This window comes from Taudactylus pleione, unplaced genomic scaffold (genome assembly GCF_031769625.1).
Source record: "Taudactylus pleione unplaced genomic scaffold, aTauple2 ptg000689l, whole genome shotgun sequence".
NCBI classification, from domain to species: domain Eukaryota; kingdom Metazoa; phylum Chordata; class Amphibia; order Anura; family Myobatrachidae; genus Taudactylus; species Taudactylus pleione.
In genome coordinates, this window is record NW_028285091.1 from 1,434,175 (window position 1) to 1,460,000 (window position 25,826).

At 46.8% G+C, this 25,826-nt stretch overlaps 1 protein-coding gene across 4 annotated transcripts in view; it reads left to right on the top strand.

Annotated features, from left to right (window-relative positions):
- Positions 1-364: 364 nt before the first annotated feature.
- LOC148477808 (uncharacterized) overlaps positions 365-25,826 on the top strand; it is a 33,243-nt gene continuing 7,781 nt past the window's right edge. For 2 of the 4 annotated variants that reach the window (XM_088456205.1, XM_088456207.1), the window contains exons 1-6: positions 365-418; positions 8,676-8,750; positions 13,835-13,945; positions 18,258-18,416; positions 20,836-20,920; positions 23,187-23,264. In XM_088456205.1, the coding sequence (XP_088312331.1) occupies positions 13,874-13,945; positions 18,258-18,416; positions 20,836-20,920; positions 23,187-23,264 (394 nt within the window). In that variant the 5' untranslated portion in view covers positions 365-418; positions 8,676-8,750; positions 13,835-13,873. Of the gene's footprint in view, positions 419-8,675; positions 8,751-13,733; positions 13,946-18,257; positions 18,417-20,835; positions 20,921-23,186; positions 23,265-25,826 lie in introns of those variants that run through there. The other 2 variants (XM_088456206.1, XM_088456209.1) reach the window with 2 other exon arrangements.

Genomic DNA, 25,826 nt, shown 5'->3' on the forward strand with positions numbered 1-25,826 from the left:
ATAATGTGCCATTCTCGCTCACAATCACCATTTATCATCATGAAGTTCATTTCTAGTGTATCGAGACTCGTTGTAGGTTAATCGTTTCTAGCAGTGCATCTTGGGTTTGGCAGTCCATCTTTAGTCGTGCTGAAATCAATGTAAATCAATATGCTTTGGACTTAACTCTTCCGAAGTGCAATGGAACGCAAAACCAAGAAGTGCAGTGAAACGCAAAATCAGGAAGTGCAATGGAACGCAGAACAAGGAAGTGCAATGAAACGCATAAGCAGAAGTATAGCGGACCCGAAAACCCGGAAGTGACTTTCCATTCCTGACTTTAATTAGACCTCAGGTCTTTTCTTTTATTCCAGTTCCGGTCTTTTGTAGCCAAAAACTGAAGAGGATCTATCAACTTCCCTATCAGAAGGGAGTTAAGGTGGGAACTGATTTTTCCATTGGCTAGTTCATGATACGAAGATGAAAGCTGGTTTTGTGCATTTCTCTTAATAACTTCTTATTTCCGGGTCTTTTGTATAGTTTGTGTTTGTAAGTGAATGGTTGAAATGATGAGTCGACTTGTACTTTAGCGGAGCTGGATAGTACACTGCTTAATGCATATAATAATAATTATAATAATCATGGAGTAATACCTATTGCTAGAAACATTGTATAGTTTTATGGTGGAGATTAGTTTTATTTCATGCCGATATCGGGATAGCACAGAACTGGTTTTATGTCGTCACATGATATATACATTGGAGCTGTTTATATACCTGTCAGCCACTTATCATACACGTTATAAACTTTGCAGCTGGCTATATTTCTATCAGTGCCATATAAAACACATTCTATACCAGGGGTCTTCAACATTGGCCCTCCAGCTGCTGTGGAACTACACATCCCAGCATGCTAAAACTATGGCAGTGCATGCTGGGATGTGTAGTTCCACAGCAGCTGGAGGGCCTAGGTTGAAGACCCCTGTTCTATACATTTCATCTGGTTATATTCCTGACAGACACATGCAATACACACTGGAGCTGGTTACATTCCAGGCAGTCACTTGTTATATTTCTATCATTCACTTATAATAAACATTATATAAAATGAATGCTGGTTGTATTCCTGTCAGTTACATGCAATATACGTTGTAAACATCGGGGAACACATAAGGCGCGATTCAGTTGTTTTTATAAGGCACGTTAATGAAGGGCGCCCAATGTTGCAATTCAATTGTTTTTGGGTGCTTGTTAATTATTGTGCTTGTCGAACCCAATTAGACCTGGTTTAGCTACGGAAAACGACTAAACACATCTAAAGTCCTGGTTAGTGTGCTCAAACCATGGACTTTACGCACCTTTCAGCTCTGCTCTGCGCCGGCGGCTGGTCACGCCTGAAAGGAGCAATAATTGAATCGCTCCCTTGGGCGCCCAGCACTGACAGCCACCAGCGCCAAAAATTGACTCGCCCCATAGTGTTGGATGTAATAGCAATTTGCATTTCCACCCGCAATAGGATTGTTTCTCTAATGCTCATGCACACCGAAATTTCTTCCACGTCCGTCCCTATACTGACAGGGGTGCATTTCGTGCTTAGGTCTCCTTGTGCTTATAGAGGAGAAACCGATATTGGAGTGGGTGTGGGCTAAAGTGTAATAAGTGGGTATTCGCACAAATATACACCTGTCAGGAATCGGATCACTTGCAGGCGCTCTACCTTTGGTGAAAAATCTGTTGATAACAGTGGAGGGCCACATGTGATTCACTGAGTGCGTCTAAATCCTTTCTACTACTGATATTATTACTTTTGGTAGTGTGCCTGCTGCAATCTGTTTACATTAGTACAGTGGTTCTCAAACTCGGTCCTCAGGACCCCACACAGGTCACATTTTCCAGGTCACCTGGCAGGTGCACAGGTGTAGTCATTACTTAAGCTGCAAACACACGTAACGATTTTTTGAACGATTTAACGATAACGACGTTATCGTTCAATCGTTGAAAAAAAATTGTTCAATTTCTGCGTTATAATGATGACCGATTATCGTTCATGCGCGTTCCCATTTGTAGTTCATTCTGACTGACCAACTGAACGATTTTCATTAAGGGAAGTTACAAAAATCGTTTGTAGTTCAAAAAATCGTTCATTACACTTTAAAAAATCTGACAGAAAATCATTCATAAAATCGTTGGTAACAAAATCATTGTGTGTGTGTGTATGCAGCTTAATTTACACATTTTAAAAGATCCACAGGTGGAGTTAATTATTTCACTTAATTCTGTGAGGAAACCTGGAAAACATGCATTGTTTGGGGTCCTGAGGACCGAGTTTGAGAACCTGTGTATTAGTACATTGATAACTGCAATTAGTCCATAGCACAAAGGTTCCCAAGCTCAGTCCTCAAGACACCCCAACAGTCCAGGTTTTAAGGATATTCATGCTTGACCACAGGTGACTTCATTACCGCCTGTACTCAATCAGGGATATCTCTAAAACCCAAACTGTTGGGGTGCCTTGAGGATCGCATTTGGGAATCTCTGCCGTATCACATAAGCAGATGCCCATTTCTTCTTTTAAAAGGGAAGTAAACAGACATATGTATTTATTTGAACTTCATTAAAATTTTGTATTTCCATCTGGTTTTAATTTATTTTTACAAGGTAAATGCAACTTTTATTTAATAGTAATACTGTCTATACATGGACTATATTGTGTATAAATTGTGCACTGTAATTTTAGCTTACTACAAGTGTCAACAGACATATTGCTTAAACCAGGCACATATACTCCTGTTCTCTCCTGGAGTGAGCCAGGTGTGTGTTCTACTGGTCTCTCCTGGAGTGAGCCAGGCGCGTGTACTACTGGTCTCTCCTGGAGTGAGCCAAGGCGCGTGTACTACTGGTCTCTCCTGGAGTGAGCCAGGTGCTTGTACTACTGGTCTCTCCTGGAGTGAGCCAGGCGCGTGTACTGCTGGTCTCTCCTGGAGTGAGCCAGACACGTGTACTACTGGTCTCTCCTGGAGTGAGCCAGGCGCGTGTACTACTGGTCTCTCCTGGAGTGAGCCAGGCGCGTGTACTACTGGTCTCTCCTGGAGTGAGCCAGGCGCGTGTACTGCTGGTCTCTCCTGGAGTGAGCCAGACACGTGTACTACTGGTCTCTCCTGGAGTGAGCCAGGCGCGTGTACTACTGGTCTCTCCTGGAGTGAGCCAGGCGCGTGTACTACTGGTCTCTCCTGGAGTGAGCCAGGCGCGTGTACTGCTGGTCTCTCCTGGAGTGAGCCAGGCGCGTGTACTGCTGGTCTCTTCTGGAGTGAGCCAGGCGCGTGTACTGCTGGTCTCTCCTGGAGTGAGCCAGGCGCGTGTACTGCTGGTCTCTCCTGGAGTGAGCCAGGCGCGTGTACTGCTGGTCTCTCCTGGAGTGAGCCAGGCACGTGTACTACTGTTCTCTCCTAGAGTTAACCAGGAGCGTGTACTACGGTTCTCTCCTGGAGTTAACCAGGAGCGTGTACTACTGTTCTCTCCTGGAGTGAGCCAGGAGCGTGTACTACTGTTCTCTCCTGGAGTGAGCCAGGCGCGTGTACTGCTGGTCTCTCCTGGAGTGAGCCAGGCGCGTGTACTGCTGGTCTCTCCTGGAGTGAGCCAGGCGCGTGTACTGCTGGTCTCTCCTGGAGTGAGCCAGGCGCGTGTACTGCTGGTCTCTCCTGGAGTGAGCCAGGCACGTGTACTGCTGGTCTCTCCTGGAGTGAGCCAGGCACGTGTACTACTGTTCTCTCCTGGAGTTAACCAGGAGCGTGTACTACTGTTCTCTCCTGGAGTTAACCAGGAGCGTGTACTACTGTTCTCTCCTGGAGTTAACCAGGAGCGTGTACTACTGTTCTCTCCTAGAGTTAACCAGGAGCATGTACTACTGTTCTCTCCTGGAGTGAGCCAGGCACATGTACTACTGTTCTCTCCTGGAGTGAACCATGTGCATTCTCCTGGGGGTAAATTTACTAGGAATCGTGTTTGGTTGAGATCGCAATCTCGGGTGTGTTTAGGCATTTTTTTTTCAACTCGCAAATTTACTAAAGACAAACTTGGGTGAGTTTGGGAGAGATTTCTCTATATACACTGAAAAACTCGTGTGAGATTGCAAACACGATTAAATACACCATTGGCCAAACTCGAAAGTACTTTCACTGAAAAGTATACAACTCGGGAATTTACCAAGAATCGTGATTACAATCACGGGTGTAATTGTAGCAGACTCGGACCTAAATAGACCACCTCCTGAGGTGCGTGTTTTGCTGAAAAATAAACAGATCAGTGTGATCTGTGTATTTTTCTGCGTCTACAGATAGTTTGAAGTGTTAATTTTTTTTTTTTTTTTTTTTTTCAATTATGTAAGGTGTCCCCCCAAAAAGTATTGCACAGCCAGTCCTGGTTCCTAGAAATACGGGGGTAAAAAACGAGTAGACTTCCCCCCATATTTTAAGAACCAGGACAATTGCGTAGGAGTCCCCCTAATTTTAAAACCAGCACTGGGCACACTCTGTGTTATCACAGATACCTATACTACGCGGAATGACAGAAGACGCTCTACATGTTGCGGCCGCTGATTCGCTGTGACCCACGTGCTGTAGAGTGACACGGAACGGGACAGTCATTTTTTTGTTTTGCCAAGACCCATTGGATGCTACATGGAGAAGAGGACCAAATCTACACCAGGAGGTAGGTGAGTATAGGTTTTGTTTTGTTATTACAGGTAACCCTTTGGAATACTACTTGGACAAGGGGACCGAACAGCTAGCAGTAGGTAAGTATGTGTGAGTGTAGTAGGTGTGTGCAATAAAATTGTACAATCTACGGTGTGTGTGTCTTGTGTTTTTTTTACAGTGGCAGTATGGGTGCCAGCTGCCTGCTGGCACTTGTAGTTCCACAAGTGCCAAAGGTCAGGCACGCTGGCACCTATAGGTCCACTGTAAAAAAAAACCAATAATTGAATGCTATTTTCAACACTATTATCCCTGCACCTAAAGCCCAGGGGTGCTGGGAAGAGCCACGGGCGTCAGCATAAGCCTGGGGTGCTCAGGAGAGGGGGGACCCCTTTATTGGGGGGGGGGTCCCCATCTCTGAGATCCGCGGCTTAGGGTGATAAAGCTTTGGCCGGGGAGACCTGGTGAAAGGGTTCCCTGGCTGTGGCATTACACCCCGGCCGGATTTGAGCCCAGTGCTTGTTTTAAAAATAGGGGGTCCCCTAAGCAAATTCCCCCCCCCCATTTTTAAAACCAGAACTGGCTAATCAGCCCAATGCTGGTTCTAAAATATAGTAGAACCCTGCTTGTTCCCCATCCCCCCCCCCCCATATTTTTAGGTACCAGGACTGGCTGGAGTGAGCCAGGCGCATGTACTACTGTTCGCTCCTGGAGTGAGCCAGGCGCATGTACTACTGTTCTCTCTTGGAATTAGTCTTATTTTGAGGGGAGGGGCATATTTTACGCTTGCGATTTTGGTGAATTCCATCCAACTGTACATGAGCCCCATTGCACTTGGATATTTTCCTGTTAGTCACATATAATACACATTATACACAGCACAACTGGTTTTAGCCCTGTCACACTGCGGAGATTGTTATATTACTGTCAGTCACATATAATACACATTATACACATCAGCACTGGTTTTAGCCCTGTCACACTGCAGAGATTGTTATATTACTGTCAGTCGCAGATAATACACATTATACACATCAGAACTGGTTTTAGCCCTGTCACACTGCAGAGATTGTTATATTACTGTCAGTCACATATAATACACATTATACACATCAGCACTGGTTTTAGCCCTGTCACACTGCAGAGATTGTTATATTACTGTCAGTCGCAGATAATACACATTATACACATCAGAACTGGTTTTAGCCCTGTCACACTGCAGAGATTGTTATATTACTGTCAGTCACATATAATACACATTATACACATCAGCACTGGTTTTAGCCCTGTCACACTGCAGAGATTGTTATATTACTGTCAGTCACATATAATACACATTATACACATCAGAACTGGTTTTAGCCCTGTCACACTGCGGAGATTGTTATATTACTGTCAGTCACATATAATACACATTATACACATCAGCACTGGTTTTAGCCCTGTCACACTGCAGAGATTGTTATATTACTGTCAGTCACATATAATACACATTATACACATCAGCACTGGTTTTAGCCCTGTCACACTGCAGAGATTGTTATATTACTGTCAGTCACATATAATACACATTATACACATCAGAACTGGTTTTAGCCCTGTCACACTGCAGAGATTGTTATATTACTGTCAGTCACATATAATACACATTATACACATCAGCACTGGTTTTAGCCCTGTCACACTGCAGAGATTGTTATATTACTGTCAGTCACATATAATACACATTATACACATCAGAACTGGTTTTAGCCCTGTCACACTGCAGAGATTGTTATATTACTGTCAGTCACATATAATACACATTATACACAGCAGAACTGGTTTTAGCCCTGTCACACTGCGGAGATTGTTATATTACTGTCAGTCACATATAATACACATTATACACATCAGCACTGGTTTTAGCCCTGTCACACTGCAGAGATTGTTATATTACTGTCAGTCACATATAATACACATTATACACAGCAGCACTGGTTTTAGCCCTGTCACACTGCTGAGATTGTTATATTACTGTCAGTCGCAGATAATACACATTATACACATCAGCACTGGTTTTAGCCCTGTCACACTGCAGAGATTGTTATATTACTGTCAGTCACATATAATACACATTATACACAGCAGCACTGGTTTTAGCCCTGTCACACTGCTGAGATTGTTATATTACTGTCAGTCGCAGATAATACACATTATACACATCAGCACTGGTTTTAGCCCTGTCACACTGCAGAGATTGTTATATTACTGTCAGTCGCAGATAATACACATTATACACATCAGAACTGGTTTTAGCCCTATCACACTGCGGAGATTGTTATATTACTGTCAGTCACAGATAATACACATTATACACATCAGCACTGGTTTTAGCCCTGTCACACTGCGGAGATTGTTATATTACTGTCAGTCACATATAATACACATTATACACATCAGCACTGGTTTTAGCCCTGTCACACTGCAGAGATTGTTATATTACTGTCAGTCACATATAATACACATTATACACAGCAGAACTGGTTTTAGCCCTGTCACACTGCGGAGATTGTTATATTACTGTCAGTCACATATAATACACATTATACACATCAGCACTGGTTTTAGCCCTGTCACACTGCAGAGATTGTTATATTACTGTCAGTCACATATAATACACATTATACACAGCAGAACTGGTTTTAGCCCTGTCACACTGCGGAGATTGTTATATTACTGTCAGTCACAGATAATACACATTATACACATCAGAATTGGTTTTAGCCCTGTCACACTGCGGAGATTGTTATATTACTGTCAGTCACATATAATACACATTATACACATCAGCACTGGTTTTAGCCCTGTCACACTGCGGAGATTGTTATATTACTGTTAGTCACATATAATACACATCAGCAATGGTTTTAGCCCTGTCACACTGCGGAGATTGTTATATTACTGTCAGTCACAGATAATACACATTATACACAGCAGAACTGGTTTTAGCCCTATCACACTGCGGAGATTGTTATATTACTGTCGGTCGCATATAATACACATTGGGCCTGATTCAGAGCCGGATGCTATTTGCGCTCGCTCGTTCAGAAAAAAGGGGTGGCTATTCAAATGAACCATTCGCTCTTTGCGGTCTGTTCACGCCTCTAGGTCTGAACAAGCGAACAAAACATGCGGTCGTTTTTTGGAAAACTACGCCCCCTGGCCGCTCGCATCCTACATCATGTCCGCTATTTATTAGATTAATCGAGTACATCGACCAGCGTATGAACTGCTCGCTATTCTTGTGGTTGGTTTTTCCTACCGCAATCATGCGAGCAGTTCTGACTATAAAATAACCCAGTGACGTGGTCAATGACGCTGCTGTATTAATTATGCACACCCTTAAAACGCCCGTTTTGACCTTTAAGCACGCCTGCGTTCTGATCTCCACTCCCCGTTTTCAAGCACCTTCCCCCGTTACCACCCACATACGCCTCCTCCTGTCACTCAAATTAGCAGGCACTCGCTATTTAGCGAACAAACGGTTTTCGGCCGCACTGACTGGTTCGCGCATGCGTATTACGATCCGTACGCATGCGCAGTTGGGTAAACATCGCTCGGAACGAACGAGCGGCCGCTTACGAGCGGCTCTGAATCAGGCCCATTATTCATATCAGCACTGGTTTTAGCCCTGTCACACTGCGGAGATTGTTATATTACTGTCGGTCACATATAATACACATTGGAGCTGGTTATATTGCTGACAATTACCTATCATATACATTGTACACTATTGGAGCTTTTATTTAGGTTTTATTCCATTGACATATGGGACAATGCACTGTACATTATGCAGCCACTACTGTGACAATATATGGCTATAATCACCCGCTGTTATGACCTTTTCACAATCAATTTCAAAATTGTGGAAGCTCTGATGTCTGTTCATTATAGAAAGCACTGAGTGCCAGGGTGTGACTTAAAGACACTGAGCTAATATTAAACTCTTATGTTGCGCCAGCAGGTTGGCTTACCTGGAGGCAGCTGTATGTACCAGCCTGATACACCTGGTACCAGTTTTGGATACAATACCACCTAGGCAAGTATCTTAAGCAACCGTACGTTTAAATTTTGGATTACAACACTTAAAATAAATACCATGTGGTTCAAACCGCACAGTACTAGCACCCACAACCATGTCACAGGGAGAGTTTACAGTCACTAGTCCGCTTGCGAGCGGGTCTGAATCAGGCCCATAGTTCTCAAATGTGAATAGTCATGATTGTGTAGTACTAGAGCTGCGGTTTCACTAAACTGATAACAGTAAAAGGATAAGTGCTCCGCACTAATAGGGGAATTCAAAAACTCAGTTTTTTGCGTTAATATCGCACTTATGACGTCATTATCGCAGGTTTTAGTTTTACACTGTATTCAATTTCAAAGACTTTTCGCAGGTTCGAAAAGTCTTTGAAAAAAAACGGGGATAACTTTTCACCACTGAATAGGTGGCGAAAAAAAGTGCAGTATTGGAGTTTAGGGGTGCCTGCACCCTTCAGAATGACCCCTTGAAACGATCTGTTAAAAAAAAAAAAAAAAATCGGGACACCCCAAAAAAAGCACTTTGAATTTGGGGGCCAAAAAAAAAAAAGTTGGGGGACAAAGTTAAAAAATAGCGAACTTGACTCTGGGGGGGTCCCCAAGTATGCCCCAGGTGTTTTTTTCATTGCAGCTGCTTGCGGCAGGTGGGTTTTTCACGATTTTTTCAAGTCACTTTAGCAACTTTAAAATATGCTGACCCCCATTTTCAAGTACCCCAAATTTGCTGGGCATAGTTATTTTTCCCCCCCAAAAATTCTAAATGCTCTTCTGCATCATTTTCTTCAAAGTCGTATTTATGCACTTGCCGCGGCTATTAGAAACCCCGACTTCCTTCAGTAGTTAAAAATGGGGGTACCCATAGTGATCCCCCATGTCTACACATCTTTAGGGGGGTCCCTAGAATATTTCCCGAAAATTCCCGTTTTTGTTGAACCTGTAAACAAAATTGCAAAAATTTACAAAAAAAATGACATAAGGTCCCCCCCCAAAAGCCAAACCAGCCCCTGGCTTGCCAGCCAGTGGTGGTTTCTAAAAATACGGGGAACAAAATGTGTAGGGTTCCACCGTATTTTAGAAACCAACAGCAGGCTGCAGGGACTAGTGCTGGTTTTAAATATTAGACCAGCACCAGACCCAACCGACCGGGGTGTAATGCCACAGCCCGGAGACCCAATCACCGGGGCTCCAGGTCCAAAGCATTACACCCCAAGTCGGTCAGTGCAAGCCGGTGATCTCGGGGGAGTCGGGGACCCCACAAAAAAGGGTCCCCCCTCTCCCGAGCACCACAGGCTTATGCTGAAGCCTGGGGCTCTTCCCCATACCCCTTGCTTGGTGGGTATGGGGGTGATAGGGGGGCCAAATAATGTAAGACTATTGTACTTTACAGTGGAACTACAAGTGCCAGCAGACATGCGGCACCTGTAACTTCACTGTAAAATAAATAGTTAAAAAAGGACAGAACACACACACCGTGTCCAGTATAAGTTTATTAAACACACCTACCCATTCACACATACTTACCTATATCAGATGTTCGGTCCCCTTGTCAAGTAGAAATCCATGGTACCTGGACCTGCAAGAAAGATTTCATACTCGCCTACATCCAGCGCTGGTCTCCGCAGTAATCCATGGGTGTTTTAAAACAAAAAAACGAGTTACCCGATCCAAAAAAACGACTTACACAATCCACGGAACACAGCTATCTGTATATGTGTTGCCACACATACAGATAGCTCCCGAATGCCAGCTATCGGCACTTCACAGGGCATTGCAGTCCAGAGAGCCAATCAGCGGCAGCGCTGACTGTAGAGCGACTGCTGATTGGCTCCAGCAACTGACAGTTCCCATGTGGGCGAGTCACACCATGTGGGAACTGTCAGTAGCCGGAGCCAATCAGCGGGCGCTCTACAGTCAGCGCTGCCGCTGATTGGCTCACCGGACTGCAATGGACCGTGAAGTGCCGGCAGCGGCCATTCGGGAGCTATCTGTATGTGTGACAACACATATACAGATAGCTGTGTTCCGTGGATTGTGTAAGTCGTTTTTTTGTTTTTAAACTGCCTTGGATTACTGCGGAGACCAGCGCTGGATATAGGTGAGTATGAAATCTTTCTTTGCAGGGCCACTCATCATGGATTTCTACTGGAGAAGAGGACAGAACATCTGGTATAGGTAAGTATGTGTGAACGGGTAGGTGTGTGTAATAAACTTATACTGGTCAAGGTGTGTGTGTTTTTTGTCTTTTTTTAACTATTTATTTTACAGTGAAATTACAGGTGCCGCATGTCTGCTGGCACTTGTAGTTCCACAAGTGCAAAATGGCAGGCATTCTGGCACTTGTAGTTCCACTGTAAATTACAATAGTGTTACATTATTTGTCCCCCCTATTACCCCCATACCCACCGCTCCAGGGGTATGGGGATGAGCCCCAGGCTTCAGCGTAAGCCTGTGGTGCTCGGGAAAGGGGAGACCCTTTTTTGGGGGTCCCCAACTCACCCGAGATCACCGGTTTGCGCTGACCGACTTGGGGTGTAACGCGGCTGGCAAGCCTGGGGCTGGTTTGGCTATTGGGGGGGGGGAACCTTTATGTTATTTTTTTTCAAAATTTTTACAAATTTTTTTTACAGGTTAACAAAAACGGGAATATTCTAGGGACCCCCTAATGATGTCTAGACATGGGGGATCACTATGGGTACCCCCATTTTTAACTACTGAAGGAAGTCGGGGTTTCTAATAGCCGTGGCAGGAAAAAACACCTGGCAAAGCTATTTAAAAAGTTGACTTTCTTTTGCAGGCAAAAACGGGGTTACCATAGTGATCCCCCATGTCTGGACATCTTTAGGGGTCCCAGGCATATTTCCCGAAAATTCCCGTTTTTTTCCTTAAATAGGGTCAAGGGTCATTTTTTAAAATAACAGGGATAATTTTTCAAATCACTATAGCAAGTGAAAAAAAATGCAGAATAGGGGTTTAGGGGTGTAGGCTTATAAAAAAATAGCCTGTAGTTTTGGGAATGTCCCCTTAAAAGGAAATGTAAAAAAAAAAAAAAGTCCCCAAAAAAATCGGGACACCATTTAAAAAAAATAAAAAAAATTTGGGTTACAAAAAAAAAAAAAAAAATAGGTAAAAAAATTGCCAAAATAACGAAATTATTTTATGGTGGGGTCCCCAAGTATGGGGCAGGTGTTTTATTCATTGCACAAAGTAGCGGCAGGTGCATTTTTGCTGAATTTTTTAAAATTACCTTTAGGGACATAAAAACATGCTAGTACCCATTTTCATGTACCCCAAATTAGATGGGACCACTTAAAAAAAATCGAAAAAAAAAACCTAAGTGCTCTTCTGCATCAATTCTTCAATGTCGGGAAAAAAACACCTGCGCGGCTATTTAAAAACCCCGACTTTCTTCTGCAGGCAAAAACAGGGGGTACCCATAGTGATCCCCGAGGTCTGGACATCTTTAGGGGGCTCCTACAATTATTTCCCGAAAATTCCAGTTTTTTTTTGCCGATCCAAGTATCGCTGGGTCCCGTTTTCGACGATTTAAAATTGAATACGGGGATAAGCGGGAGCGCGCGCGATACTTTTTCGCTGGCAAAACCACCGATGTGCGGTGAAAACCTCGCTGGCGAGGTTAACGTTTCATATTGAATACCCCTCTAAGTATGTTATAGCTGCTCCTTTAGATTAGAGAATAGTAAATAAGTGTATATGGAGCGCTTGTGATAGTGTGGTCAATGCTGAAAACACATAGAAATACTTAAAAAGTAGTAGAGCTGTGTTTTATTAATAAAAACTAGTATGATGTTTATAGTTTACAGCAGTAACCATTATAGAAAATGGCTCAATGACATTCCTGGGGGACAATTTAGAAGGATTAAAAGAAATTGTACCAGCCAAAAAACCTTTTGAAGAACAAAGTCGAAATCTCAAACCGAAATTCTTAAATAAAGGTTACAAAGAACACCTACTGGAAGAACAATTAAAGAAAACAACAGTAACCAACGAACAGACATGATCAAATACACAGAAACGCGAAATACAAATGATCTCCAACTAGTCTTCTTCACACAATTCAACTCTAACCATAACTTCATAGAAACCACACTGAGGAAACATTGGCACACACTCAAGTTGGATGAAGCCCTCAAATCCATTATTCCAGAAAGGCCAAAAATCATCTGCAAACGTGCAAAAAAATCTAAAGCAAGAACTGAGATCTATACTTTACCTTACAAGAACATCTTGAAAACAACACAAAAGAGACAAAAGGCTTTCATAAATGCCTGAAATGTGTGGGGTGTAGAACTACAGAACAATGAACCACCAAACCAACTCTGGAATTCAATTCTAATCAAACAAAAAAAGCCTACACAATAAAACAACAAATCACCTGCGACACAGAAGGAGTGATCTACCTTCTTGAGTGTCCGTGTGGCCTACAATATGTAGACCAGACAAAAAGAAAAATTAAAATCCGCTTGGCAGAACATAACAACATAAAAAGGGTCTCAATGCACATAGGACCTCATTCAGAGCCGCTCGCAAAATGCGAGCGCTCGCTCTGAATGAGGGCAGCCACTTCTAAGTTCAGAGCCGGCCTCCTGGACGCTCTCTAGGCTGTGGGTGACCACCCACAGCTTTAGCGAGCGGCCAGGTTGATGGTCGCGGTGGTCAAGACCAACGGGCTTGCGACGAGACCCTTGTCTAGCGCAAGCCCCAGTGAGCTTTCGGCTCTATTTGTGCCGGAAGCTCACCACTGACATCACGAGTGATATCAGTGGGGCCGCCCCCAAACGGCAGGCGTTCCGTCGGGAACGCCTCCGTTTGTGTAGCCACCCCCCCACCCCACCTACAAAACGGGCCGAGATGTCGATCACCATCGACAGCTGCCCCTTTTGTAGTGAGCCTCTCTTGCTCCGAGGCTTGCGCACGCGCAGTGCGGCCGCTGCGCGTGCAGTCTACTTAATGGAAATAGCTGGACACAACTGAAATAGATAACTGTGGCCTTCTTAATGCTGTGTTTAAATGTACTTATAGAGTACATACTGTATATGATATTTCCCTTCTAATCTCTGTCTATAGGTGAGAGTCCAAAGTTATTTTCTTACTGACTCGCAGAGGATGGATAAGGACCACACGAGTAAAAAGATTCTAAAGCTCACCCTGGAGATCATCTACCTGCTGACCGGAGAGGTGAGCTATTACTAACACAGGGACCTGACTGGGGATGTGAGGGAGTCTGGGAGTGTCACAGTGACATCACTATTATCTCTATTACTAACACAGGGACATGACTGGGGAGGTGAGGGAGTCTGGGAGTGTCACAGTGACATCACTCTTATCTCTATTACTAACACAGGAACATGACTGGGGAGGTGAGGGATTCTGGGAGTGTCAGTGACATCACTCTTATCTATATTACTAACACAGGAACATGACTGGGGAGGTGAGGGAGTGTCACAGTGACATCACTCTTATCTCTATTACTAACACAGGAACATGACTGGGGAGGTGAGGGATTCTGAGAGTGTCAGTGACATCACTCTTATCTATATTACTAACACAGGGACCTGACTGGGGAGGTGTGGGAGTCTGGGAGTGTCACAGTGACATCACTCTTATCTCTATTACTAACACAGGGACCTGACTGGGGAGGTGAGGGAGTCTGGTAGTGTCACAGTGACATCACTCTTATCTCTATTACTAACACAGGGACCTGGCTGGGGAGGTGAGGGGATCTGGGAGTGTCACAGTGACATTACTATTATCTCTATTACTAACACAGGGACCTGACTGGGGAAGTGAGGGAGTCTGAGAGTGTCACTGTGTCATCACTCTTATCTCTATTACTAACACAGGAACCTGACTGGGGAGGTGAGTGGACTCTGGGAGTGTCCGTGACATCACTGTTATCTCTGGGGGTGATTCAGCTAAGGACGGAATTGCAAAGATGCACACAAGCAGCTTTGCAATTCTGTCCTTACTAATATGCAAATGCAGCAGGAGGTGTATGACACCCCCTGCTGCATTTGCGATCCAAGCACTGCGACCGAGGTGGACAGTGTTGGCCAGCTAAGTAAGCCTCAGCTTACGCAGGCTGGCCAGCTTGTGAGACCAGGAAACTGCGTCCGTGGACGCAGTCCCTGGCCTTGCCACTCCAGTCTTCGGGAATGCTGGCTGCCCCCACCCCTGCACCGCTCCTTAAATGCCTCTGCCTGTCAATGAGGCAGAGGCATAGCAGGGGCTGCGTGCGATCACGCAGGACCTGTTCTGCACATTCACAGGTCCTGGGCACGCGCAGATTCCAGATAATAGCAAATCTGCGTTCCCCTCTATTACTAACACAGGGACCTGACTGGGGAGGTGAGGGAGTCTGGGAGTGTCACAGTGACATCACTCTTATCTCTATTACTAACACAGGGGCCGGACTGGGGAGGTGAGTGGACTCTGGGAGTGTCAGTGACATTACTGTTATCTCTGGGGGTGATTCAGCTAAGGACGGAATTGCAAAGATGCACACAAGCAGCTTTGCAATTCCGTCCTTACTAATATGCAAATGCAGCAGGAGGTGTATGACACCCCCTGCTGCATTTGCGATCCAAGCACTGCGACCGAGGTGGACAGTGTTGGCCAGCTAAGTAAGCCTCAGCTTACGCAGGCTGGCCAGCTTGTGAGACCAGGAAACTGCGTCCGTGGACGCAGTCCCTGGCCTTGCCACTCCAGTCTTCGGGAATGCTGGCTGCCCCCGCCCCTGCACCGCTCCTTAAATGCCTCTGCCTGTCAATGAGGCAGAGGCATAGCAGGGTCTGCGTGCGATCACGCAGGACCTGTTCTGCACATTCACAGGTCCTGGGCACGCGCAGATTCCAGATAATAGCAAATATGCGTTCCACTCTATTACTAACACAGGGAACTGACTGGGGAGGTGAGGGAGTCTGGGAGTGTCACAGTGACATCACTCTTATCTCTATTACTAACACAGGGACCTGACTGGGGAGGTGAGGGAGTCTGGGAGTGTCACAGTGACATCACTATTATCTCTATTACTAACACAGGGACATGACTGGGGAGGTGAGGGGAGTGTCACAGTGACATCACTCTTATCTCTATTACTAACACAGGGACATGACTGGGGTGGTGAGGGAGTCTGGGAGTGTCACAGTGACATCACTATTATCTCTATTACTGACACAGGGACCTGATTGGGGAGGTGAGGGAGTCTGGCAGTGTCACAGTGACATCACTATTATCTATTTTACTAACACAGGGACCTCACTGGGGAGCTGAGGGAGTCTGGGAGTGTCACAGTGACATCACTATTATCTCTATTACTAACACAGGGACATGACTGGGGAGGTGAGGGAGTCTGGGAGTGTCACAGTGACATCACTATTATCTCTATTACTAATATAGAGTCCTGACTGGGGAGGTGTGGGAGTCGGGGAGTGTCACCAGGGTGGCTCGGCAGGAGGGAAGCTGCTGTCATCTCAGCAGGCCTGGCCCAAACGCTGATCACAATCTACCGGTAGCTCGCAGAGCTCCCACTGGTAGATCGCGATCCACTTTCCTTCAGAAAGTGGATCGCTGGCCTCTGAAGCTATCAGAGGCTAAAGAAGCCTCTGATCGCTTTAGCGTTCCCAGTGATGCAGTGCGCGGGGACGCCCACCCTTGGCCCCGCGCAATGCATCACTGGGAACTTGTGAGCATCCTGGGGGGGGGAGGGGGGCACTACATAGGAGGCAGTACTGCTGGTAATTTGGCTTAAGGGTGCCTTGAAAAAAAATGAAGGAGACTCTAAGGGTGCCTTCATCTGAAAAGGTTTGGGAACCACTGTTCTATCTATTTATTTATCTCAGGTGCTGTAATGGAGGGTTGAGGTGTTCTGAAAATGTTTCAGTGATGACAATATTACTCCCTTTTTTTTTTTTTTTTTTGTACACAGGGGCTTAACTGTAAGGGTAAGGTATTCTGGCAATGTCACAGTGACACCACTATAATCATATTTACTAATAAGGATCAGTTGTAAAGTATTTCATTTTTTTTTTTTTTTTCAAGAATCCATCAATGTCGATGCTGAGTGACAGCACGTCCCCTTTGGTGGGCGGGCCAGGGGCGTGGCTGCCCAGACGGAGGCGTTCCCATGGGGCCCATCTGGGGCCGGCCCCACTGACATCACAAGTGATGTCAGTGGGAGTAATTTCGGCTGTGTTAGAGCCGAAAGCACTCTGGGGCTTGCGGCAACGAGACCCTACCACAAGGGTCTTGTCGCAAGCCCGATGGTCGCGATGGTCTTGACCATCGCGACCATCTTCCTGGCCGCTCGCTATAGCTGTGGGTGGTCATCCACAGCTATGCGAGCGGCCTGGAGGCCGCTCTAAAAAAACAGAAGGCCGGCCCTGATTCCGAGCGAGCGTCCGGCTCTGATTCAGGCCCAGAGTTGTTAGTGCCGTTTCTGAGATAACAGACAGACGAGGAGTCCCATAGTATGATGCAGTAGGAGACATATAATGTACTGGGTAATGCAGTGCCGTAGGTAGGAGATGTACAGTACCATACTAATCACTGTAAATAGGGAGAGCGCTGTATTTTCACAGTATCCTTTCTGTTAATTGGCAGGAAGGGACAACTCCACCGTATCGGTCAGTGCCACAGGCTAGAAAGCACTGCACCTTAATATAAATCGGTCACAGCGGTGAAAAGTATAGATCCACATAACCACATAGGGGAGATGTATACTGCCATATTATCACTGGGTAGAGGTATAGTTCCACATGATTGCAGGGCAGCACTGCGCCCTGTGCTAGCCCCATCCCCTGAACATGTGATGTCAGGTCGATGGGGCAGTGCCACCAGAAACGGGGAGTACAGCACTGAGTTTCAGACGGCCGTATAGGTTGCAGGGTGCGTGCCCATAGTGTCCAAAGACCACACTGGGCAGCTCGGCAACAGTGATACTGGCTGTACGGCACGCTGCAAGCCTTGGAGAAGCGACAGTGTCAGCCCCAGGGTTGGAAAGAACAGTATGACAGTAAGGGGGCAATTCAATCAGGTGCTGGTGATATAGTGCGTATATAAGCCGCATTTATGGTAGCCGTTATATCGCTTGTTTTAATACGCACCCCTCTAGGGCTATGAACTAAATGCAATATAGGGCCGCATTCGGGGGGAATGGCAGCGGAATTTAGGGTGCGTTCCAATGTTTTAGCAGCGGTGCGATTGCTCCCAATTGAATTGACCCCTATGATTGGGTGTCACAGGTGGACAGTTGCACAGGATCAGTCACTGTACCAAACAGGAGACGTACAGTCTAACAGGATCAGTCTGTCTCCTAGGCAGAAGAGTCCCGTACTCAAGGTGTTATTTAAATGTAAAAGCCATCGTAGCAATTCTCTTGTATCCCAAATAACACACCATTATCTTACACATTTTAAAAATATCTGTTTTATTACAAACTTCCCTGAACAGTGATGTTTTGTGTTTGATTTGTTCTTCTCTAAATATATAGGATTATATGGTAATAAACAGGGAGTCGGGTGAGCGTGTGACCCCCAGACGCAGCCGTACCCAGGTGTCCGGGGGATGGGGCATCATGGTGCCTCCACCTCACAATGAACTTAAGATCCTTGGACTCACCAACAAGATCATCCACCTGCTGACTGGAGAGGTGACTGCTGGGAATGGGACATTATACAGTAACACCAGGGGATGTGTCTGGGTGATGACTGGAGAGGTGACTGCTGGGAATGGGACATTATACAGTAACACCAGGGGATGTGTCTGGGTGATGACTGGAGAGGTGACTGCTGGGAATGGGACATTTTACAGTAACAGCAGGGGCTGTGTCTGGGTGATGACTGGAGAGGTGACTGCTGGGAATGGGACATTATACAGTAACACCAGGGGATGTGTCTGGGTGATGACTGTAAAGGTGACTGCTGGGCGTGGGACATTATACCGTAACACCAGGGATTGTGTCTGGGTGATGACTGGAGAGGTGACTGCTGGGAATGGGACATTATACAGTAACACCAGGGCATGTGTCTGGGTGATGACTGGAGAGGTGACTGCTGGGAATGGGACATTTTACAGTAACAGCAGGGGCTGTGTCTGGGTGATGACTGGAGAGGTGACTGCTGGGAATGGGACATTATACAGTAACACCAGGGGATGTGTCTGGGTGATGACTGGAGAGGTGACTGCTGGGAATGGGACATTATACCGTAACACCAGGGATTGTGTCTGGGTGATGACTGGAGAGGTGACTGCTGGGAATGGGACATTATACAGTAACACCAGGGGATGTGTCTGGGTGATGACTGGAGAGGTGACTGCTGGGAATGGGACATTTTACAGTAACAGCAGGGGCTGTGTCTGGGTGATGACTGGAGAGGTGACTGCTGGGAATGGGACATTATACAGTAACACCAGGGGATGTGTCTGGGTGATGACTGGAGAGGTGACTGCAGGGAATGGGACATTATATCGTAACACCAGGGGATGTGTCTGGGTGATGACTGTAAAGGTGACTGCTGGGCGTGGGACATTATACCGTAACACCAGGGATTGTGTCTGGGTGATGACTGGAGAGGTGACTGCTGGGAATGGGACATTATACAGTAACACCAGGGCATGTGTCTGTGTGATGACTGGAGAGGTGACTGCTGGGAATGGGACATTATACAGTAACTCCAGGGGATGTGTCTGGGTGATGACTGGAGAGGTGACTGCTGGGAATGGGACATTTTACAGTAACAGCAGGGGCTGTGTCTGGGTGATGACTGGAGAGGTGACTGCTGGGAATGGGACATTATACAGTAACACCAGGGGATGTGTCTGGGTGATGACTGGAGAGGTGACTGCTGGGAATGGGACATTATACCGTAACACCAGGGGATGTGTCTGGGTGATGACTGTAAAGGTGACTGCTGGGCGTGGGACATTATACCGTAACACCAGGGATTGTGTCTGGGTGATGACTGGAGAGGTGACTGCTGGGAATGGGACATTATACAGTAACACCAGGGCATGTGTCTGGGTGATGACTGGAGAGGTGACTGCTGGGAATGGGACATTTTACAGTAACAGCAGGGGCTGTGTCTGGGTGATGACTGGAGAGGTGACTGCTGGGAATGGGACATTATACAGTAACACCAGGGGATGTGTCTGGGTGATGACTGGAGAGGTGACTGCTGGGAATGGGACATTATACCGTAACACCAGGGATTGTGTCTGGGTGATGACTGGAGAGGTGACTGCTGGGAATGGGACATTATACAGTAACACCAGGGGATGTGTCTGGGTGATGACTGGAGAGGTGACTGCTGGGAATGGGACATTTTACAGTAACAGCAGGGGCTGTGTCTGGGTGATGACTGGAGAGGTGACTGCTGGGAATGGGACATTATACAGTAACACCAGGGGATGTGTCTGGGTGATGACTGGAGAGGTGACTGCTGGGAATGGGACATTATACCGTAACACCAGGGGATGTGTCTGGGTGATGACTGTAAAGGTGACTGCTGGGCGTGGGACATTATACCGTAACACCAGGGATTGTGCCTGGGTGATGACTGGAGAGGTGACTGCTGGGAATGGGACATTATACAGTAACACCAGGGCATGTGTCTGTGTGATGACTGGAGAGGTGACTGCTGGGAATGGGACATTATACAGTAACTCCAGGGGATGTGTCTGGGTGATGACTGGAGAGGTGACTGCTGGGAATGGGACATTATACAGTAACACCAGGGGATGTGTCTGGGTGATGACTGGAGAGGTGACTGCTGGGAATGGGACATTATACAGTAACACCAGGGGATGTGTCTGGGTGATGACTGGAGAGGTGACTGCTGAGAATGGGACATTATACAGTAACACCAGGGGATGTGTCTGGGTGATGACTAGAGAGGTGACTGCTGGGAATGGGACATTATACAGTAACACCAGGGGCTGTGTCTGGGTGATGACTGGAGAGGTGACTGCTGGGAATGGGACATTATACAGTAACACCAGGGGATGTGCCTATATAATTGTATGTCAGGTTCCAGTAGTGTCATGTTGTCAATGGTCTTTTTCATATGCAGGCCTGCAATTACATAGATTATGATGATGATGATGACCTTTGTGAAGACCTGATCAGTGAGAATCACCAGCCTTGCATGCCACTGGGTAAGAATCCTTGTAACAGTCATATTTGTGGATCTAGCAGAGGCCATGACCCTCCTTGGTCAACCCAATTAGTTTAAATATGATACAGTACACCGACTGACTAACTATAACACAATCAGGGATGTAGGACCATACAGTACCTTTATAGAGATGTCTATCAATCATGGAACAACACAAGTGCGACACTTTTGATCGGGCCAGAAAATAAGTCTCTTTGCGTGAGGACTGCATCGGCCCACAGGCCTGATTCTGTCAAACTCAACTGTGAAAACAGACACATCTCCTGGTTTCGAGCCAACGGGGCATGTGTAGGAGTCGCAAAACATGTTGCAAAGTGGGTGCGTGCCGCATCTTGTGCGAACGGAAACTAATGCAAAATAGGAGTCTCTGAGTGACGACTATCAAGACGCACAGCGCATCGGTTTCTGATGGGAGTGTCGTTGGCATGTATGTACAGCTCCTCGCCATTCTGAGTTGTGCGTCGGGAGAAGCTACGCCTATTTCTGATGGATCTCTTGCACCTAGCATGGAGATGGTGCAAGTGCCAATACCACTGCGCACGCTAGAACAATGGACGGGACAGACTTGCACTTTCATACGTACAGGTTTGTGACTTAGGGGGTCATTCAGACCCACTCGCGAGCGGCAGTATGCTCGCAAGTGGGTCGATGTTCCCCACTGCGCATGCGCACGACGGAGGGAGCTCCGTCGTGCACATGCGCGAGACCCGGCGAGCGAAGGACTTTCCTTCGCTCGGAGTCTCGCATCAAAGGGGGCGTGCTGTCGATGTTGATTGACAGCACGCCCCTTTGGTGGGCGTGCCGGGGGCATGCCTGCCAGACGGAGGCCTTCCTATGGGAACGCCTACCGTCTGAAGCCGGCCCCACTGACATCACTAGTACTGTCAGTGGGAGTGATTTTGGCTCTGATAGAGCCAAAATCACTCCAGGGCTTGTGGTTGAGAAACCCGACCACAGGGTTTCACTCGCAAGTCCGATGGTCGCGATGGTCAAGACCATCGCGACCATCTTGTTGGACGCTCGTATATGCTGTGGGTGGTGACCCACAGCTATACGAGCGTCCAGGAGGACGCTCCATTTTAATGGAGGTGGGCCCTGATTCAGAGCGAGCGCTCTGGTCAGAGCGTCTGGCTCTGAATCAGGGCCTTAGATCGGCCGATTTTGGCATTAGCATATAAAGGTAAGTAAAGTGCCGTGGCGATAGGGAAAAGCAGCCGCAGAAGCGTGTGATTTGGAATCCGTCCCCGTGTGTTCACGTTGTGTCAGGAAACAATGGTGGGTCGTTTAGAGCACGACTTGTGTCAATTTGTTGCTCATAATTCATACACATCCATATAGGGTTATTCTCTGTGTGACGCACAGGACATTTACATACATTGAAGTACGTGAACGGTTTCTATACCACAAGTTTATTTCTTTTTTTCTGGTGTCCAAGTCTTAAGGTGCCCATCCAGTTAAAGATCTGAAAACAACTGCACGATTACGACATTGTAATCGTGCAGTCGTTTGTCAGTCTGTGATGAGCCTGCACTGAATGAGCAGTCATTCAGTGTAGGAACATCAATCATCTGCAAACATGCTGAACCCGATGTTATCGTCAGGTTGTCCAGCATGTTTGCACGATGATAGATGTCTAAACGACCAGAGGGCGCATCACTGGTCGTTTTAGACATTTTTGCAAACGATTGTTATCGTTCAATCTCTCAATGTAATCGTCTAGTGGATGAGCACCTTTACAGTGCATCCGGAAAGTATTCACAACGCTTCACTTTTTCCACATTTTGTTATGCTACAGCCTTATTCCAAAATGGAATAAATTCATTTTTGTCTTCAAAATTCTACACACAATACCCCATAATGACAACGTGTAAAAAATTTTTTTTTAGACTTTTGCAAATTTAATTTAAAAAAAAAAAATACTAAGAAATCACATGTACATAAGTATTCACAGCCTTTGCCATGAAGCTCAAAATTGAGCTCAGGTGCATCCTGTATCCACTGATCATCCTTGAGATGTTCCTACAGCTTAATTGGAGTCCACCTGTGGTAAATGCAGATGTTCGGACATGATTCTGAAAGGCAGACACCTGTCTATATAAGGTCCCACACTTGACAGTGCATGTCAGAACACAAACCAAGCATTGGTTGAAAATATACACCAGAAAAAATGTCACTACAGTAAACCGTGATGTGCAGGACTCTGTCACTTTTTAAATGCAGGTATTTATGCCCTCTCTCTTTTCCAGACAGGTCTGAAACTTTCCAAGGTTTAGACAAGCACCAATGGGGCTTAGGACACCAACTGGCAGCTGCAGCAAGTGCAGGTAGGAGTGGACATGTCTTGGCCTTGTTTATTGTTTGTCCCAGTGTGCCGAAAATGGGGTCTGTGACTTGCAGGGACGGCATATCCTGTGAGGCCACACCCTTGCATTGATGCCCTGCCCCTTTTCTGGGAGAGCATTCGGAGTGTGCAAATGTCCCTAGCAACGCTTTTCCCTCCCCCTCATTCCCTTTTCGTGGTGCTCCCCTGTCATTTTCTTCTGTATCCGTCTCTGTATGCGCTTGTACACCTGGTGCAATTACTACTGGTTTTGAACTGACTCATATTACAGCCAACTTGGCATAGCTACTGATGTGTACTTTATTTTTCTGTGCTCTCGTTGTATGCTTGGGGGTTTGTTCACTTGGCCTAATACCTAATAACCTAATAACCTGCTGTAGACATTCAGTGATACCATAGTGTCCGTCTTAACGCATACTTGCCGACAATCTGGCTGCTCCTTCCGGGAGGGAGCAGCCAGATCAGCAGAACAGGGGGCGTGGCCGGCAAAAGGGGGCGGTCCAAACAAGCTGAGGTCGGTTTGTGGGCGTGACAGGGGCGGGGCCACACGATCGCATCATTTTAGCCCCGCCCCCGCTACACGATGCAGAAAAAAAGGCATTGCGAAGCAGGGGGCGGGGTGAAATGACGCGAATCGCGTCAGCGCCCCCCCCCCCCCCCCGCTGCGGGGGTTTATCAGGTAATGGAGAGGGGGGATCGGCGGCAGGCGGGAGGCTTGCCTGCCTTTCCGGGGGGGCGGGAGCTGCACCCGTTTATCGGGAGGCTCCCGCCCGAATCGGGAGGGTAGGCAACCCTGTCTTAACGTCTCCGTCCACCACACTAGAGAGAGAAGAAGCCCTTATAACTCTGCCATTGGGAAAAGCAGGACCACACAGTAGCTAACTATTTATCTCAATAGACTAGTATTTTGTATTATCAGTAGTGTGGCCTACTGCTTAAGCATCCAAGGACTATTTGGGGGGGAAATTGGTAATCTTCAGGAGCTCTTGACTAAAGGTAGCTTCAAGTAGAGTCTAGTGTTCATTCTAGCACCCTGCACCTGTCACAACCCATGCAGTTCCTCTTTCCTGCCTGGGGTGTCGCTCTTTGCTCTGGTGCTACTAGCACACTCAGGTGATGCAACACACTGCTGCGATACAGAACAGAGTGTGCTAGAAGCACCAGAGCAGAGAGCGATACCCCAGGCAGGAAAGAGGAACTACACGGTGCACGGTGCTAGAATGAACACTATAGAGCAGGGCCGGCCAAAAGGTCGATTGCGATCTACCGGTAGATCGTGGAGCTTCTGCCAGTAGATTGCGATCAACCTGCTACAGTTCCTGGAAATGTTGGTCTCTGAAGTGATCAGAGACTAAAAAAGCATCTGATCGCTTCAGAGGCCAGCGTTCCCAGTGATGCATTTGCGGGAGCGTGGGTGACGTCACCCGCGTCTCCCGCGATGTGAAGAGCCTGCGCGCCTGGATCTCATTAGATCCATCCAGCGGATGACTACGAGGGAGCACTGGCCAGGTAAGTTATGCACAGGGGAGGGGGCACCAGTACTGGGGGAACAGCATTGGGGGCATTACTGGGGCACTGCTTAAAGGGCACAATGGGGGGCACTGCATAAAGGGCACAAGTGGGGGCACTGCATAAAGGGCACTGTATAAGGGGCACTACTGAGGGCACTACATAAAGGGCACTAATTGGGGCACTGCATAAAGGGCACTACTGAGGGCACTGCATAAAGGGCACTACTGGGGGCTCTGCATAAAGGGCACTGCATAAGGGGCACAACTGGGGGCACTGCAAAAAGGACACTACTGGGGGCACTGTATAAGGGGCACTACTGGGGGCATTGCATAATGTTCACAACTACAGGGGCATTGCATAATGGGCACAACTACTGGGGGCATTGCATAAAGGGCACTACTACAGTGGTCATTGTATAAGGGGCACTACTGTGGGCTTTGTGTATAAGGGACACTACTGTGTGTCGTAACGTGAATTAGGGACACTACTATGTGGTGTAATGTGAATAAGATTGTGCTGTTGTGTGGAGTAATTTGAATTGGGGATACTATGTGTGATTTTGCCAGGATGGACCCCCACGTCCCTTGCTGTGAGGCCACGCCCCCTTTTTTGCATACCACGCCCCCATTCGTCACAGAGTCCTGCGTCCTCTGCCACAGCGCAACTGCGTCTTTATGCTAATACTGCAGCTGATGGGATTCTTACAGACGCCAACCAGTTGCGACACTAATCCAACGCCGTGCGTATTAAGCCACACCATCGGCTGCAAAACGGTAGCACCATCGTACATTGCACCAGCCTTATGGAGGGGCAGGATGTCCATCTGTAAATGCCCGCCAAAGTCAGTGCAACTGCAGCAACAGACGCAGTCCACCTCTTAATCAGGCTAATTGCCTTTACCAGGTCCTTTCATAATTGTTGAAACCAGAAAGCTTATAGGGGGTTATGTATTAAACCAAGAGTGGAGAAGTTACCCATAGAAGCCAATCAGCTTCTACCTATCATGTTATAGACGGGTCAACATATCGGGTGG